This window comes from Uloborus diversus, chromosome 7, assembly GCF_026930045.1.
Source record: "Uloborus diversus isolate 005 chromosome 7, Udiv.v.3.1, whole genome shotgun sequence".
Lineage (NCBI taxonomy): Eukaryota > Metazoa > Arthropoda > Arachnida > Araneae > Uloboridae > Uloborus > Uloborus diversus.
The window spans coordinates 32,645,128-32,664,148 of record NC_072737.1 but is presented as its reverse complement, the minus strand read 5'-3'; the positions used below and the strand labels follow the sequence as shown (position 1 = coordinate 32,664,148).

The 19,021-nt window shown below is 33.2% G+C and overlaps 1 protein-coding gene across 1 annotated transcript; it reads left to right on the top strand.

The window, feature by feature from the left end:
- The first annotated feature begins 439 nt into the window (after window positions 1–439).
- On the top strand, window positions 440–15,972 carry LOC129225520 (PAXIP1-associated glutamate-rich protein 1-like). Its single transcript, XM_054859952.1, has 3 exons — window positions 440–1,011; window positions 3,643–3,728; window positions 15,562–15,972. Exons 1-3 carry the CDS (start codon window positions 752–754, stop codon window positions 15,714–15,716), a joined length of 501 nt encoding a protein of 166 aa, XP_054715927.1. The 5' UTR covers window positions 440–751; the 3' UTR covers window positions 15,717–15,972.
- The last annotated feature ends 3,049 nt before the right edge of the window (window positions 15,973–19,021 follow it).

The window sequence follows — 19,021 nt, the reverse complement described above, 5'->3', positions numbered from 1 at the left end:
CTGCACCTATTGATACATAAAGTTAATTGTTAGTTTTAATTGTTTCATAAAACAATTTTAAAAAATTAATTGCAATTATTTTAATTGTGAGAAACGATTAACGTACATTAATCCAATTAAATTAATTGCAAAGAGCAATTAATAGTTTGATTGCAATTAATTCAATTGCAATTTATTTAATTGCAATTACTTTTTTAATCAATTAACAAGGCAATTGAAAAAATAATTGATTAATGCCCAACACTGCCCTCTGGGCTACTCTGGGCGAAATAGCGATATGGCGCGAGAATCCTACCACCAGAGCCAAATGGCACACGATTTCACGCCAATACTATCGGTTGAGATAAGCAAGTCTTTCTCACCAATCAGAGCACACGCTCCATCGGATTCGTATAACAGTACGGGAGAAGGTTAGTGCTGCTTAAGATGAATTTGTTTGTTTACATTCCAATTCCAATCTTGCTCTGCATTTGCTTTTGAGACTTTTCATTTTCGCTGTTCTGATTAGTATTTGATGAACTATCAACAATTCAGTTGCTGCAATGGGCTCTTTTTTTGACTAGAAACCAATTATTGAGTATTTATGAATCATAGTTATGTCATATAAATAAGTTCCAACTAATTCCAACGGATAGAAGTACATATCTTATAGTTTTTTTCGAAGGTCACTTAAACTATTGACATCTGTTTCGTATACTCAACTACATTTTTCCGTTCTTGATATCTAAAGTGTTATGTAATCGTTTAAGAAATGGAAAATATAAGTTCTGGAACAGAAAATGATTGGGTGATCAATTGCAGCGACGATGAATTTTCCTCATCAGCTAAAGGACGAGAAGGCATTTGGGAACCGACTCCTGAAGAAATAATTAACATGTATGATATATTAGATAGCAAAGGAGTAATGGACTTCGAATGGCAGTGTCCTGGTCGCCGATCGCCAAGCGTAAATTCTAATAAATCTGATATGAATGACAAAGGATCAATTTCTGACGACGAGGCGAATAAAAAGTTAGTGATTTTTCTATATCTCTCTTTACAAATACACTTATGTATCGTACATACAATATTGACTCACACTCACAATGTAGTATGTAGGAGTGGCAGATAAAAAAAAAACTGCATAACTTGCGAAAATTCAAATTTTATCCTACAATTTCTCAAGAAATAGTAACAACTGTTCTGTAACTTTTGTCTTGTAAAAGGTATGCTTCAGCTGAAATGTTACCATACAAATTAAATCACCCCATGCATTTAGGGCCACAGAAATAAATCGAAGAAACCAAGAAGGTTTTATGATCAGCTTTCATTGAAATAGCTGGGAATAAGATTCAAATTTCAACTATTAGTTTCCTTACTAGGGTGATAATTTTATATATTTTTGTTTAAGTGTCACTTATATTTACAAAAGTATAAACTTTTTTATTTTTAAATATCAATTTGTTTTCATGTTTTTGGCTCATAATGTGCAGAGTTTTTCATCCTAGCTTATCAAACTTTCAGAAACCTTGACAGCATGCATAAGAAGAATAGTACTAAATTTTGAAATCAAAATTTTGAAACGTTGATGAAATATAAACATTTGAAGCAATTAATTTCTCACTGCGCATGTGCAAAAGATATTAATTTTTACTTTCAAAATTTCCTAGTTAAGAAATTTGGCACCTTATAAAAGAACTTGAGCATCATAAAAATTTAACAAAATATTGACAACCAAACGAGCCCTAATTCAATTATTCTAGGATAGGCGGCAAATAGTAAGGAATCGTTTTTCAGAAATTTGCACTTGCCTGCAGTTTTACTACTTACTCCGTGATAATGAGTTTGCTTCTGAACAGTCCCTTACGATGCTTCCCCTATTAGAGAGCAATTGAAATGCGGTGTATATCTTGTTAAGTTCTTATATACGACTGAAATGTTTTTATATATTACCAAATTTATTGGTTATGAAATTTTGAAATTTGCTATCTTTTGGTCATGGGCTGTGGGGCATTAATTGCTTTAGATGTACATATTGTATCAAATTTTCAAAATTTATGGTTTGAAGTTTAGTATAATACTTCTCATGTCTGTTTTCAAGTTTTCGTAAAGTTTGGTAGGCCTGGAAGAAAAACTCTGCTTGTTATAAGCCAAAAACATGCAAACAAAACTAATATTTTTGAAGACTTGCTTGTAGCTTCATGAATATTAGTGTTACTCTCACGAAAATACTAAAATTATTGTACGTACTGAACTAAATGCTGGAATTTACAGATTATTCTCAACTATTTACGACGAGAGATGATTAAAACACCGTTTTGTTTCTTTAATTTGTTGCTTTTCCCCTAGATGCATGGGTGATTTCATTTTTATTGAAACATCTCAGCTGAAGCATATCTTTTACATGGCAAAAGTTACAAAACAATTGTTCTCCTATTTCTTGAGAAATTTTTTATTTCTCCAAGTGTTGCAGTTTTTTTGTTCACCGCTGTATGTATAGTCAAGCCTCGTAAATATGAAGCGCACAGAACCATGATAAAAATGTTTTATATTAAACGTATTTCTGCATTCATAAGAAAGAAAACCCTATCTTAAAGGGGGAAAATGTTGAGAAAAACTAGAAGACATAAAATTTTCAAACTTCATAAATGCTGTTATATTTTTAAAAAATGTTTTATTTCATAGATAGAACTTTGCAGGAACAACATTTTCAATTTTTTTGATAGATATCTTTTATCTATATATTTGAACTAACAACAAAAAAAAAATGTGTTAAAATGAATTGCAAAAAAATTTGGATTTAGGGCCTTTTAAGTTATGACGACAGATTTCATTTTATCCGACAAATAAATTAGTGATTGTCAACTCACAGGAGCCAAAAGATTATTTCATGTATACAATTTTGAGTTAATGCCAGCTGTCATTTGTGAGTGCTATTGACTCCCAATTTAAAAAATATTTATTTGAAGAAGAAAACTTTCTTGCTGATGGAAGTAATTAGAAATATTTTTCCTGTTAGTTTTAAGTGAAACAAGCATAATATTTAGAGCCATTTTAGTAGAATTTCAAGTATAAATAATAGCAAAGTATGTGTGTGTGTGAGAGAGGTTTTTTTTTTTTGTCATCAGTTCTTGCAAACAAGTAATGTACTTACTGTATACCCCAGTAGCAGAATTTTTTCCCCTCGATATACGAGGCACAATTTGATAGTCGGACAGTATTGGGCAATTCTGGCGCAAACGGTCGCTTTCTCTCGTGAGTAACAACTCGTATATTTCATTAAAAATAATAATTTAAAAGGGTGGTGAATATAATTTTGTTGCCTAGGAATTCACAAAAATGGTTCATCAATAAAAATTAGCTTTTATTAGTTTTAATCTTCCTCTCGAAACCTTCGATGAGTTTAATTCATTCAAACTGTCAAAATGACTGTTTAATCATTTAGTGCTTTCAAAAAATAGTCTTCGAATTATTTGCAGTGTACAGTGTCAAATGTTAGTCTATAATTCCTTTTTCGGCACTTTTTTTTTTCAGGAGGGGAGAGGAAACTCAATTGCTGCTGTTTATTTCCCTTATTTATTTATTGACAAATTATATAATCTCAAAAGTAATTAAATCCTTTAGTATGACTATTGTGGTATTTTAATGCATTTTGTACTTTAGGATTGAACCAAATGAATTCGATTTCGATGATGAATTTGGTATTGAGCAAACTCCTAAAATTTGTCCGAGAAAAAGAGTTACCCAACGTAAGTAAATATACTTTCATCGTTATCCTAAAATTATTTCACATATGAGGCACTGAGCAGCATATGGGTGTAAGTAGATATTTTGAAGTTTTGAGTAAAACCCGTATGAAGATAATGTCCTAGGTAAGCTTTCATTGAATTTTTTTTTTTTCAAAATCATGCTGTACAGCAGCACTTACCAGGGCTACTAGCACTATCTCTTGCCTCAAGACAGAAGAGAGGTTCCCTGCAATTTGTACTTCTCCAAATTTTTAATTTTGCCCCTTACAATCCCTTTGCTTCTCATTGCCTCATATGTTGACAATGTATTGTTTTACTCTCAGTGCATACACAGGGAAATCCTGTTCCAATGAATTCCTTTTCCCTCAAATTTTAATCATCGTAACGAGAATTTTGTTGTAATGGAATATGGCAATTAAATCAGGACTGAAAATTCATTTCACTGAAACAGATATTTTATTGTATTGGTATTCGTTTTAACGGGATTGGACTGCATATTAAAGCTCAAAACTCGCGGTCGCCAGTCGCCAAATGCGACCAATTTTCAAATTTCGGCGACCATTACTTTCACTTCAGTCGCCAATGTGGCTACCATTCAGCAATGCAACCTTCCCTGACCTATAATCTTGACATATGACCTCTCCCCAAATTCTTTTGTCCACTAAAAGTTCGGCTATCGGATCGCCGGGGATGAAGGGGGAGGGGGGGAATATTGTCCTCTTTCTGATGTCTCTACGTTCAGCATTAAGAATTATTTTACCACAAAATGCAAATATTTTAATGTATTTTAAATACTATTATATTTATATGCAATTGTGCTTCTGAATAGAAACAAAAATCGCAATCACGACTGCAAATTCGTTACAAAACTTGCTATTTCGAAAACTCTGCTTTCTTTACACGCGATCGTAAAAATAGACAAATTTCATACACCAATTTAGTAAATTATGCTTTTTTGATCTTAAATTCATTTTTCAACTTATTTCTCTTTAACAAATGGCTATTTCTTCGTTTTGCGGAATTTTTGAACTTCACGTTTTCAAAATGGCGTTGCGTTGCTAGATGGTTCATTTTTACCAGTTAAGGCTCTTCTAAACCTCTCCGTAAAATCTGACACGGCAAAATCACGGAAACTGTGGCAACACAGAGGGTGTGTCTGGGAGGGTCTAACTCGTTTTTTTCTGCTCTGCTAATTGGTCAGATTTCATGATGGACAGCGTCAATCACTGAGTACGTGAATGGACAGCCATAAATCTAAGCTGTGCCCGTCGGTACTGTCTTTGCTATCGGACGAGGGCAGAGAGACTGCGGTGGATTCGAAAAGGATCCTGTTCCAAAACATGTTTCCCACCCGACCTGTTTCCCCTCCGTAAGAACATGTGTTTTCGTTTCAAAGTGTTTCTAGAGCTGACTGCTTTGCTTCGATTTCCGAGAAATCCGTATTCAGCGAAAGGAATAGCAGGGAAAGTTGTCTGAGTTGTCCACTCAAGTTCTCCCGCCAAAAGAGGGACAGAAGAAAGAAGACCATATGTCAGGAAATTAACTTATTCTGCACATTAGAAAATTTGCAGAATGCGTAGAAAATAGAATTGAGAAATGAAGGCAGAAAAAAAAAAGAGAGAAAAGAAAAGTTATAACATAAATTCAAGTGCTTTATTAATCATCTAAATTTCAATATTGAACATGGTGCGCACAAATGATGAACAAAATTTTTAAAAATCGAATTTTCGAAACTACTGCACATATCACAATAAGTGATACTTGAGAATAAATAGGAACATTCCAAGGTTTTTTTTTCCTTTTCAGTTACAAACAGTGGCGGAGGGCGGGAACAGAAATTAATGTTGCGAGGGGGGAGGGGGATGTATAATAGTCATTGAGATAAAAGACGCAATTTTAAGAACTATCACTAACAAAAAAAAAAAAACATTATTATTCCACTATAAATATGGATGTTATTCTCAGACATTAGTCATTCGCCCTGAATAAAATTTTATCAATCCCACAATGTTACAAGTTAGAAATAAATTCCCGTTCCTTGAATTTATTTTTCCATATCAACTGATGTATTTGACTGTACTCGGGTTTTCAACGCAACATTTCAATCCGAAGAAAAAGGAGCAAGTAATAAAAACTACCTAATAACATAACATAAAATCAAGTTACATGATATAAGGTATTTCTACTTCTTTCATTCGATTTAAAACTGCTCAGGGTTTGAATTTTTTAACGCAGTAATGAAAATAATCGAGATCAATATCATTAAGTACAATAATGACACCTTGAGAACAAAAATTAACATTACCAAAAACCGGTGAACTATGCACTAGAAAATTGTTAAAAGCCATTTTATAACTGCCGAGCACAGACCAGGCATTAAAACAAAAGGTTCGCGTACATTCAAGGAGGATATAATAAAAACTCTAATTTTATCAACCCAGTATGTCGAAGGGAGAAACATGTTAGGAAATATTTTTTTAGCATTTCATTGAACAAAAGAACCTTTGAGTAATTCATGCATTAGAGACGTACCGAAAAGCACTTTGGTCGAGTATCGAGTTCGAAGTTCCAATTATGTTTTAAGAAGAACCACCGACACACACGTGACGAATTTTGAACTCAGTGGTCAGTGGAAGAGTAGTATATACCTCCATGTCCACACACACACAAATAATAGTTTTAAAAACAAAATTCCAGCCAAAATTTTATTGCGCATTATTGAAAGTATTTGTTTCTGTCAGTAATTTGACAAATAAGTTATTTTTTAAATTAAAAATAAACAAATACATAAAAGGTAGGGTTAATCAAGTTGGAATTAAAACAAATTATATCAATCCATACTTCTAGTTCGCCAAACGTAAATAATTTTTAAAAGCAAATGGAACAACGTTAAAAGCACAAATGTGCAGGAGCACTGCAGACACGTGTTTCTGCATCATAAGGAACATCTTTTTCAGTACATAAAATGTGAGCTAATGAATGTTTAAAAAATACGACTTTTGTCGGATGTCTACAAATCCATAAGCTCACGTTTTGTGCATTGAAAAATGCATTTCTTGTAATGCCAGAACACGTGTCTGCAGTGTTCCTGCACATTTGTGCTTTTAACGTTGTTTTATTTTTTAAGAAAAGGTATTTTTATGCTTCAAAAATCCATTTAATAACATAAAAATTTCATATTTTCTGTACTTACCTTTTTTGCTCCATTTTTAATAAATAAGTTCCATTAACTTTGGAGCATTAAAATATAAGATTTACTCCATTGAAGCATAAAAAAATTCGTTATTCTCAAAATTTGAATTTGACTTTTAAATTTGAATTGTAAATGATTGCAGTATATTATATGCTTGCACTTTTTTATTAATTGTAACATCTGCTTTTCAATTTTTTACAACTACGCGGTATTGGCCGAGTTCTTGATCAAAATATGGCCGAGTACCGAGTAGTTACCGAGTACTCGGTGCGTCTCTAGCATGCATGCTGCAACAGGGAAACAGACAAAAAAAATTTTAAAGTTAATGACAATGTCTGAAAAATATCTACTTGCAAAACTCTAACTTGCAATAATCTATTCTATTGTGCTAGTGATTAAACTTTCCATGGCTGTAATTCCGTGATCAAAATACAAATATGCTACAATCCCACAAAGCTTTTTTTTAAAATGGCTTCTTTTGGTATTTCTGCTTTATTTTCGTTCACGTGGAATAGGAATGAGGCTCTTTTCCGTTACGATTAAAATCTGTAATTAACGTATGAATGTTTGGTGTTTTTTCAAGTTTTCTTGACGATGTAAAATATGAGCACCTAACATACTTGATTAAAAATTTATTTTAAAATAAGGGAGAAGAAGAAGGAGAAAGCTATAAAGACATATTTTTTAAAGTTTAAAACATTTTCAATCAGGAGTGCCAGTGCCAAATCTTTCTGCGATGCTCGAGTACACTGTTAAAACTACAGGTTGCATTCGGCACCTTTTAGGGGTTGAACGCTTGACCACCAGCGGCACCCAATACGGAGCCGAAATGGTACCTCTAACTAGGGTGAAAAACAGGCACCTTTTAAAAAAATAGGCAGCTGGGGTGAGAAATAATCAATCTCAAAGAAAGAAAACGGCAAATCAAAAGTCCCGAAAAAATTAAACGCTACCCTCCATAAATACAACTAAAATCCCCCCCCCCCCCCAAAAAAAAGAAGATAAATCGCCATATAATAATCAAAAGGGGAATTTTTTACCTCAAAACAAAAATAAAATTTTATTTAGTCACATCCGAGAAAAAAAACCTGGCAACCTTCTGAACGCTAATTTAAAATGAGATCGTACAAACAATAGTGTTCCGATGTAAAAATAGAGTTCCATTAGGCTTAGCAGTGCTTTTTATTTTTTTCCCGGTGATTTAACGGCCTTTTTTTTTTTTAATCCGAAAGAAATGAATGAACTGTATGGGAGTTTTTACGCGTGTTTTCGATGGCGCCAAAATCGAACTGATCGGATAGTTATTTCGGGTAGAAAGAGCCATTTCATGTCATTTTCGGGCCCTAAAATTAAAATTCGAATAGTTCGGTTCTTTTTTGGCATTTGAACCCCCCCCCCTCCCCTACGTTCCTTCTCGGGTGCCCAAGCACCTCCCTGCTAAATTTGGTCCAGATCCGACGAAAACTGTGGATTAGTATAGGGTACATATATACACACACACACATATATTTGTTTTATTTATATACGAGCTGCGTTGCCCTACTTTGCACGGTCTACCTCGAAAATAAAAGTTGGGTCAAGTGACGCATGCTCAACAATCAAACTTCAATTACAGAAAAAAAATACTACAAAATTTCCCGTCAAAATAATCATTCTCAAAGAAAGAAAACGGCAAATCAAAAGTTCCCGAAAAAATTAAACGCAACCCTCCATAAATACAACTAAAATCCTGAAAAGAAAAAAGAAAGAAAAATCGCCAAATAATAAAAGGGGAAAATTTTACCTCAAAATGAAAACAAAATTTTATTTCGTCACAACCGAGAAAAAAAACTGGCAACCTTCTAAACGCTACTTTAAAATGAGATCGCGTAAACGATAATTTTCTGATTTAAAATTTCTGTTCCATTAGGCTTAGCAGTGATTTTTAATTTTTTCCTGGTGATTTTAAAGCTTTTTTACTTACAAAAAAGGAAGTATTGTATTCACGAAAAAAAATTATCTCAAAATTCGGACTTAATTTCCTTTTTGCTCACCCACGAATGAATATTGAGTTTTTTTTTCCAACCCAACCACACGCGAATAAGTGCCTATAAACACCCGAAATATCCATTTTGACATTCCCCGAGTTAATTGCAACGACTTTTCTCGTGACGTCCGTATTTTCGTAAGTGTGTATGTATGTCACATAACTCAAGAACGGTATGTCCTAGAAAGTTGAAATTTGGAACGTAGACTCCTAGTGGGGTCTAGTTGTGCACCTCCCATTTTGGTTTCATTCGGATGTTCCAAAAGGGGTCTTTTACACCTTTTTTTTTGGGGGGGGGGGGAGGGAGTCAATGTTAATTCAATGCAAACTCAAGTAGTAGTAGTAGTAAACTCAAGCTTTTGGTCGCCAACTTTGCGACAAATTTGGCGTTTTTTGAGCAATCACGATTGCTAATTGTTTTCATTTGACCGTCCTTGATGTCTGGTTCCTTTTTCAACCCCCTAAGTTCCTACTCGGGTGCCCAAGTACCTCCCGGCCAAATTTGGTCCAGATCCGACGAAAAGTGTGGATTTGTATAGGGAACATACACATACACACATATTCTTTTATATATATATATATATATATATATATATATATATATATATATATATATATATATATATATATATATATATGTGTGTGTGTGTGTGTGTGTGTAACGGAAACAAACTGTTGATTATATATAATTAGCGACGATTATTCATAATTTTCAATAGACTTGGTAAATATGATTATCAAATTTACTAGTTTATTCACATAATTTCCTATTCTTCGTGGATATTGCAATAAATTAGGATCATTTGTGGAGTAATGAGATCTTAATTACAAAAATTGAACATTTTCAAGCAACACAAGAAACCTCAATCGTCTAAAAAAAGAAAAATGTCTCAGTTGCAATTAAAATTTCTAATAATATTTCAATTAAAAAACTGAAATGTGCCTTTTTTCGTACATAACTTTCATTTCTTACCTTGGAAAATGTATATTAGATAATAGTATTAATTCTATATTTAAAAAAAATTATATTATTAACTATTTAATTTTTACCTAAACAAAACGGAACTTCAAATTTAATTACATATTTAGAATTCTAGATAATGTCAAAGTCTTGAAAATTAAAGATCTGAAAGTAAATGTACAACGCACAAAGCCTCCATATTGATTTTCTTAAGAAAATCAATATTCTAAAGAAAAACATTTTCTTGTAGGATAACCTATTCGGACTCATTCTGCTATAACCTTCAGAGAATTATTACCAACTTTTTCACTAAACTTCATTTTCAAAGGCATCGTTGTGTGTGATATATCTGATCCTTCCAGAAAGATATGATTATTTTTAATTAATATTGCTAGTTCTGGAACATTGTCAAGCAAAATATTTGTTCTGTACAAATTGAGCTGATTTTTAGTAAAGCTATGGACTTTTATTATATTCACCACTACTAGTCAAGGAATATTGTTGATAAATATTAAATACTAGTAGTACCCACACGGCTTTGCCCGTAGTAGAAAATTAAAAGGTCTTATGGTTCGCCTGTATAATTACAAAAAATGTATGGTGAATTTTTCACCAATTGGCTTACACCATGTTATGGTTCCACGTTATGATAACTTGGTAATTTACTCGTCCATCGTATGATAATTTTGCTCGTGAAAATGTTCTTAAAATTGGAATAGAAAAAGAACAAAATCGAATTTTCGAAAAATTGCTTCGAGGTGCACACCCCACGCTACAAACTAACTTTGTGCCAAATTTCCTGAAAATCGGATGAACGGTCTAGGCGCTATGCACGTCACAGAGATCCAGACAACCAGACATCCTCCAGACATTCAGACAGACTTTCAGCTTTATTATTAGTAAAGACTATTTCCCCTGCTTTGACGCTTAGTGAATGACAGTAATTTTTGATCGTGTTTGTGGGAAGCTTTCTTTTCTATTCTTCTGAAATTACATTACACCACAAACTGTCTGAAGCCTGTAATTTACCCCAAAGAAAACACGTGGAATGGAATGTTTTACCTTTTTCTTTAGTATTGTTTAATCACCGCAAGGTAGCGTATTCGAGCTCTGGAGTTGGCAATACGATCTGACCGTTTTTTAAATAATTTGATTAATTTTAATAATTTTAAAAATTTATTTTAATCGGTGCGCTTTTATTATTTACGGCTTCTGCCGATGACATCACAAATGATGAAATGCCATTCACTGTTGCCATTCGTAGAGCTTAATATTTAATTCGCATTTTTACTCAAGTGTAATGGCAACGATATGGTTGATAACAAGCGTAGAGCGCAATATTTAATTCGCTTCTTGATTACAATAACGTGAAAACGCAGTACACAGATGCGCCTAAGTACATCATTTGTGACGTCATAAAGACCACGTCTTATTTTCAAAATCGGACATGTTAAAAAATTCATTAAAAAATAAGCGTCTGGAAAATGAAAGTTTTTTTCTCGCTTCATGTTATTTTTTATTTTTTTTTTTGCTTATTCTATCAATTTCAATGACTAAAAATTAGTACTTTTGACTGAAGGAAACAACTCCATTTTGAATAATCTCTGCGGAATAATCGCCAGATTAATCTCGTTCTACTTGCACATACATTCAGGAGAGGGAAATTTCATGATTTACTCGCCACTTCCCCTAATGTGGCTAGTGTATTTTATGTGAATTAGTTTATATTTTTGCAAATTTCACATCGAGATATAAATCGCAATCACTGTACTTGGCGGTATTTTTTTAAAATTATTAATTTAATAAAGAAATACATAAATAAAAATGGCATTTCGAATTTTTTTCCCATTATAAAATGCGGTAATTTTCACTGATTTTTCAAACAAAATAACTTCTACATTTAAACGGGGGTACTTATATTAAAACAGCATTGAAAAATATATCACCTAAATAATTTCAAAAACTTATCGCATAGAACTCGAAAGAAGAAAAAAACTGTTCTTTTTAGAACGAATTTCGTCGATGTCACACAGATACAAGACCAACACACAAAACGACAAGGAATGAATGGTCATTAGTCAGTAATTTATTGCCTGTCATTGAGGTAGAGCAGAGGAACGGAGAAGCAGCAGACAAGACCCTGAAGACCCTGGGGGGAGAAGAGGAAGTGGTCCCTCAAAGCTCAAAGTGGGAGGAAATGGGTGTGGTCTGGTGAAAGGCGTGTTTTTCGCAGTTTTTCACAATTTTTCGAAAACAAGGCTTTACTCCGTGGAGAATATCAATAGAAAAAATTGTCTCAGAAACAAACTCAAAATATGTTTTTAAAGAGAAAAGTTCAATCTCTTGCGCTCCTTTTTCAGTTTTTCCATATTATTTTTCAAACGTGTTAAAATAGTCGTTTAAAGTTTTAAAATGCTATTAAAAAAATTTCAAAATAATTACAGAAAAAACAAAAAAGCGCATATCTAGTTCTGTGTCATAGCCATCGTTTAAAACAAACCGCATGAAAATATTCCAGTAATTTCTCGTGTTATGCTTTGCATAGGTAGCGGATTTTCCCGTAGAGAAAGCATTAGCGTCGAAATCCAAGATGGACGGTATAGAAGAGCCTTAAGATGAAAATGTCCTTTCCAAAATAAATAAGAAGAATTAATTTTGTACATTTGGTTTACATATGAATAAACGAAAATGGCGCCTTTGAGTCAAAATGCATCGAGACAAGGTAAAAACGATATCGCTAAAAAAAAATTTTTTTTTGTGAGATTTTTGATTTTTTTTTTTTTTTTGAATTATATTGTTTGTTTTTCCCTTTTTTTTTCTTTTTAAAATATAAAACCTACTGGAGGAGAGGACATATCCTTTTATTTACTTTATTTCTCCTGAAAAAAAATGTTATTTTTAAGTTTCGCGGTAAATTTTCAAAATGGCGTCCCGCGTTTTCAAAATGGCGCCACGTTGTAGAGTGTCCTTTTTCACCAGTTAGAAGAAGAAAATGTCTGTTCCAAAATAAATAAAGAGAAGTACAATTGCATTTATAAAACACATAAATAAAAAAAAATGGAACCCTTGCGTCTAGAGAAGGTGGAAAGAATACTGCTGAAATCCTTTTTTTCTTCTGCTGGATCTTTTATTTCATTTTTTTTTTTTCGTTTTGTCTTATATTGTTTGCTTTTCTTTTATTTATTCATTTTTTGACACTCAGGCTTCGATTTTTATAAAATTTCGCATGCATTTGAAAAAGCAAAAAAATATTTTTGTAGAATTGCAAATGGTTTAGGTTTTACATGCTGTTCAAGTTTTTGGTATTTTGTTGTTTTCTTTATCAAGGAACTAACTCGTCTTTTGGTTGAAAGCTGTAATGTTTCTAGAAGTTTTAAAAGCTGAAAAAAAAAAAAAATAATGATCTTCTTTCTTCATTTATTTATCGTGATGTGTTTTGCTTAAAGATAAATTAATGCAGATTATAGTTTGCAAAAGATGTGTTAAATAATATCTGGGCAGGGTTGCCCGTTCCCCCCAAGTTCAATTCCCCCCCCCCCCTCCAAAATGTTTCCTCAACCCTCTTTTCCTTTTTTATTTTTCAGCTCGCTTTTTATTTTATTAATTTTTTTAAATATTTTTTATTTTTTTATTTATTTTAATTATCATTTTATAAGAAAAGTTCTTTGCTACGCCAATGACATATACACACATACTAAATAAATAAATGGTATAAAATAAATTAAGTAATTTAAATTAAAAAGTTTGGCTATCATTTTTTGAGATTTGGCTACCATTTTGTGAGGATCTGGTAGCCATTGGCTACCAATTCAAAATTTGAGTTTTGAGGTATACTGCATATATCAGTGATGAATTGGTGCCAGAATGACCTTCCAGCCAGTTTACAGCTTTTCTGAAGAAAATGAAATGCTTTAATTTTTGCATTGATTTTTATTTGTACTTAAAAGCTGTCTTATTAGTATTGTGATTTATTGAATTTCTCTACTTGTCCAACAATTTTACTAGATTTTTTTCCTAATAATAACCAGTGTTTGTGATTTTTTAAATTTAAATTGGAGATTTTTTATTTAAATCAGAGTTTTTTATCTTCAAAAATTTGTAGTTATTAATTACTTTACATTTATAAACATTTTATGTTTCATACAATAGATGAATCCATTCAGCTTACTTTTAAAACTAAGATAAGTTGTCTAGCTATTCAATACATTTCTAAGATTTATAAATACATTATAATACTTAGATAAGAAGTGATTTTGTTTTATGCTGCGCCTAAAAATAAGCTTTCTATCATTATCTATGTTTTAGTGTAAACAAAAATGTTGAGCAATTACTTTTCTTAACTATATTGGTGATGATGCATAAGAAAAACTGCCAATTTTTTATTTGGTTCTGTACTGAAATGAACTGTAATTTTTGACTAAAAGCAATATTGCAAGAGTGAAAATCTGTTTCACACACAGAAAGAGGGATCTATGTAGTTTTGCCTGTTAAAGTTAAAATTGTATATGCAGTGTAGTTAAATTTAGGGCAACACATTCTAAAAATCGAAAATTATTTATAAAAGTAAAATAAACTGATTTCAATTAATGATTTTGTTAAAAACTTGATTTAAAGCAACAAACCCTGATTTAAAAAAAGAAAAAAAAAACGAACTTTTTTCATCTATAAAAAGAGAACCATAAGTCCATTCTTGCTAGAAACTGGCCTTCCCAATATACAGAAGCTGAAGTAGTTAAGGTAAAAGCGCCGTATTACGTCCCCCTAAACTTTTTGCCCCTCTCAATGCCATATTTTTCGACCAATCTAAAGGAATTTATGAAACACCACCAGGGCCGTAGCTAAACATTGATGTATGGAAGAGCACTTGACTTTCATCGCAAGGCACCCTAAAAAAGGTTTTTTGGGGGGAAGAGTGTTAGGTATCTTATTAATGGCCCAGGAAAGTTGTTTTAGGAGGGGCACTTAATTTTTTTTTCTCATATAATAGGAGATCCATGACATTGGTTCGAAATTGTGGTTTTAAAAACTCTGTTTTAGACGGAATTTGGTAATGTTTGACGTGGGTTAAAGGTTTGGGGGCCCTGCGTGGAGATTTTTAGGTATTATCCGCCTCGGCGTATAATCCGCAGGTCCTAAAATCGGCCTGAAGAAAAAAAAATCTTCGTACAATCTGCGGATAATACAATTTTTAAAAAATGAAGTTTTGATTCAACATACTATTTTAGCCACTGTATTAAAACGTGAAGTAATAACTTTTAAGGTATATTGAAAATTAATACAAAAAATAATGATTTCGTCTCGAAATTGTCATTATAGTGCACTAGTTACTTGAAGACATAGAGTCAAGAAAGAAGAAAACGGACCAATCTTGTGCAAATGAAGGCTTTTTCTTTTACTGTATGTTGTTTATATTACATAGCCTGAATTGCGTAAGAACATTTGAGCTATGTAAAATAAACAACTACAGGCAGCATAACGGTCTCTATTGGTGAATCCTGCTGTAAATATTGAGGTTCAATACGTTGTTGTTGGGAAAAAAAAGCAACAAACACATATAAACAGCGGTAGCGTATAATTCGCACCTCATAAACTTTACACTTTTTTAACAAATAATAAGCGGATTTTTGTACAGTAATATCATTTTTTCTTTCAGCCACAAGTGCTCAAAGGCGAGTGGCTCGTCTGGATAAAGTTATGTTTGATATTCAAAGGCATCGAAAACTGGATGAATTAGAATTACAAAAGGACTTGGCTGAAGCTAATGCATCGAGCCCGAAAGTCGGTACAACAATGGAAAACAAAACTTAGACTATTGAGGAAAAAATATTACAGTGGCTTCATGTTATTTATTTCCACAACATTTCATGGTTCTTACATTTGAAAATATTGTTTAAAAAACGAACAATAATGGGGTTTTTTTTTGGTATTTATTGTTTTAATTAAAGCAAGTATATTCTTATTATGTCATTAAGATGTACGATTGGAGAATTGCTTTTCAAGTTGCAATAATCAATGGCTCAATTTCAAAAGGAAGTCTCCAAACTTTTATATTTTAATAAAATTACTTTTTAAAGACTTTTTCAGTTTACTTTCTCTGTCATAATTCAGTACTGTACTGAGTTAGTCTACAAGTAATAAAGTTACATGATTCTAGCAACAACGCTTTAATATCTATTGGAGCAGTGAAGAGTAAGAGAGAAATATTTGAATCCTATATTCTTTAAGTGTTAATGTTGCAAAAAAATAGTTTAAAACAAAACTTCTTAAGTTATACATAAAATGTAAAACGGTTTTCTTTTTTTATTGAGCAATCACGATTGCTTATTGCTTTCATTTGACTGTTTTTGGCGTGCTATCATTTTATTTTCCCGCCAGCACCCTCTGCAGCACCACCGTCGACCGGCTCCTCACGATGCTGCTCCTATAGCGAAAACCGTCTCCAGGTTGCGTCAATATCCTACACTTACACGCATGCACACACAAATACACACACATTCATGCCTGCACCCAGATACAAACACATATGCCTACACACATACACGTACGCCGCCCCCACGCACACAAACACTCATACACACAACTACCCACACACTCATGCCTGCACACAGACACAAACACGCATGCCTACACACAAACACACATTCCCTCCACACACACGCCTACATGCTTACACACACTCGTGATTGCGAAAAACATAATTTGAATTCAAAATGACAAAATTCAAATTAATTTTTCTTTTTTTTTATTTATTTATTTTTTTTTTTCTAGCCTTCAATGAATTATAAAGGAAAGACCGTTGAATACTTTTTTGTGCAGAAGCTTTTAAATACCCTATTTCATAAAATGCTGCTGCCAATGATTTGTGAACTTCCTGAGCTGCTTGGTCATTTTGGAAGCATTGCTTTCTAAGACACTTTTTACGCCGATAATTCGCTTTTAAAGTGAACCATCGATTTTCCTTAACCACTTGGTCAACTCATTGAACAAAGTCATCTGTAGCGAGACTTGTACTTGTATTCTTGACTCTTCATCATGCATATCAGTTCAGCGATGCACATCAGTTCGACAATCTTCAAACACTCGACAGCGTTCACTAGCAATGCCACGCCATCAGTCATGAAGCTGTCTCTGTACTCAACACATTTTTAGATGAATTTCCACTGCAATGTTCTCTTCTATTTGCAGGAAACGATTAACCCCTTGCAATTCACACTTGGCTTGAGAATGAATAGAGAGAATCATGTTTACGCGAATGCAACTTTTAGCAAAAGAAAGAGTGACTCTGCAGTGACATAGGATATAGAAGGGGAGATGTGCTGTCACTGATTGTGCACACGCGCCTGGCCATAATGTGCTGCCGAAGGTTGAAAAAGAAAACAAAAACAGTCCTCGCATTACGATGCATTTTTTAGTTTTCAAGCTTAAGTTTAAACAATAATTTTTTACACATATTGGATACATTCTGTTCTAACTGCAGTATTCATCTTGAGAATGTTTTTACGAATTTTTACTGTGCTGATTTATTGTTTAATGTACCGTTCCCCATTTGAAACATTTTTAGATGCTTACCCTCACTTGACCTAAGTTTACGTTGGTCTGATTTTACAGACTACAATGACTACGAGAATAATAAATCTATCTCGTTGTTTTTAATACTTGTTTAGAGAGATTAATTTTGGTCGTCATGGTTTCGAATCGTCTGCATTCATTCAAAGCTTAGCTCAAGCAGATTTTACATTAAAAACAGGGGGTGGGGTGCAAAATCACGTTTTTTTTTTTTTTTTTTGAAGTATACCTGTAGAGATAAACTTAGGAGCACAACTTCATCTAAATACAAAATTTCCAGATTACTAATTCCCCATCAGTGAAAGACTGGATAAGAAATAAGAATACCATAACGTTCTAAGGTGTAAATATATTCTTCATGATAAGTGTACTGGTGCAAATTGGCCAACATAGCCATGGCATTCTATTTATTACCGCATCCTTATTACCATTTCTTTTTTAATTAATATGCCTCGTATTACCTTATCTAGAAAACTGCCAGTCATAATATGACGGTTGCAAATTTCTTCTTCTTTTCCATTCCACTCCATTTGTAGACACACGAAACTCAACGAGTAAGGTTCAAACACATTGGTCGCCGGGAACATTCGGCACCTGGCATATTGGGCGCCGAGATCATTTGGCACTGAGAAAGTTTGGCGCCGTCGAATGGACGCATAGTGTTTGGGCACTGAAAATGTTGAATAGCGCCCAAAACGTGGGTGCGCCAATATTCCCTGCGCCCAATGTTCCTGGTGTCGAATATGCCCGGCGCTCAATATGCTCAGTTCCCAATATTCCTGGTGCAAAATCTTCCCATTTCAAGCTGTAGCTGCCATAGACTAATAATAAGAGTAGACCGAGCTTTCTCAGACTTGCTGATGAAAAAATTGGTTCATGGATACATCATGTGACTGGTGGAAGGCTTGGCGAAAACTTTGGCAGCATGGTTGCTAGATGGCAACATTATCTATAGTTTGGCACTCGACATGTATTTTAAGACGTAATGTGTTTTTATTATAATTTTTTTTTTTTCCAGGTGCAGAGATGAATGAACTGTTTTTCTTTTAGTTATGCATTATTTTGACATTAGTAATTAGTTTTTGATCACAGTTTTCAGCAACTTTTATTTCATTTGGAACTGCTACGTCAGCGTGTTGACGTGAACGTAATGGCGTAAACGTTTTGCGTTAACGCAAAAATGTACTAATCGGTATCTTAAATTGAAATTGTAGGTAAAAATCTTACCGTTTGCCGATTCTTTTTTGGAGCTTGCATTTTTAATTATTTAGAGAGTTATTGAAAGTGACTAAAGAAAATGCACAATACTATCTTAACGAAAAACTCACTATATTAACAAAATATTTACAACTTAGAATAACAAATTTACAAATCGGACTCCATAACCATAGACTAATAATAAGAGTAGACCGAGCTTTCTCATTCTTGCTGATGAAGAAAATTGGTTCATAGATGTATCATGTGACTAGTGGAAGGGCTTGGCGAAGACTTTGGCAGCATGGTTGCTAGATGGCAGCATTATCTATAGTTTGGCACTCGACATGTAT

What these genes read in the sequence shown, in the direction of transcription:
- LOC129225520 (XM_054859952.1), top strand. Translation starts at nt 752, where the DNA reads ATGGAAAATATAAGTTCTGGAACAGAAAATGATTGGGTGATCAATTGC. An exon ending in GACGACGAGGCGAATAAAAA is followed by an intron (nt 1,012 to 3,642) that starts GTTAGTGATTTT and finishes TTTGTACTTTAG; the next exon opens with GATTGAACCAAATGAATTCG. An exon ending in GAGAAAAAGAGTTACCCAAC is followed by an intron (nt 3,729 to 15,561) that starts GTAAGTAAATAT and finishes TTTTTCTTTCAG; the next exon opens with CCACAAGTGCTCAAAGGCGA.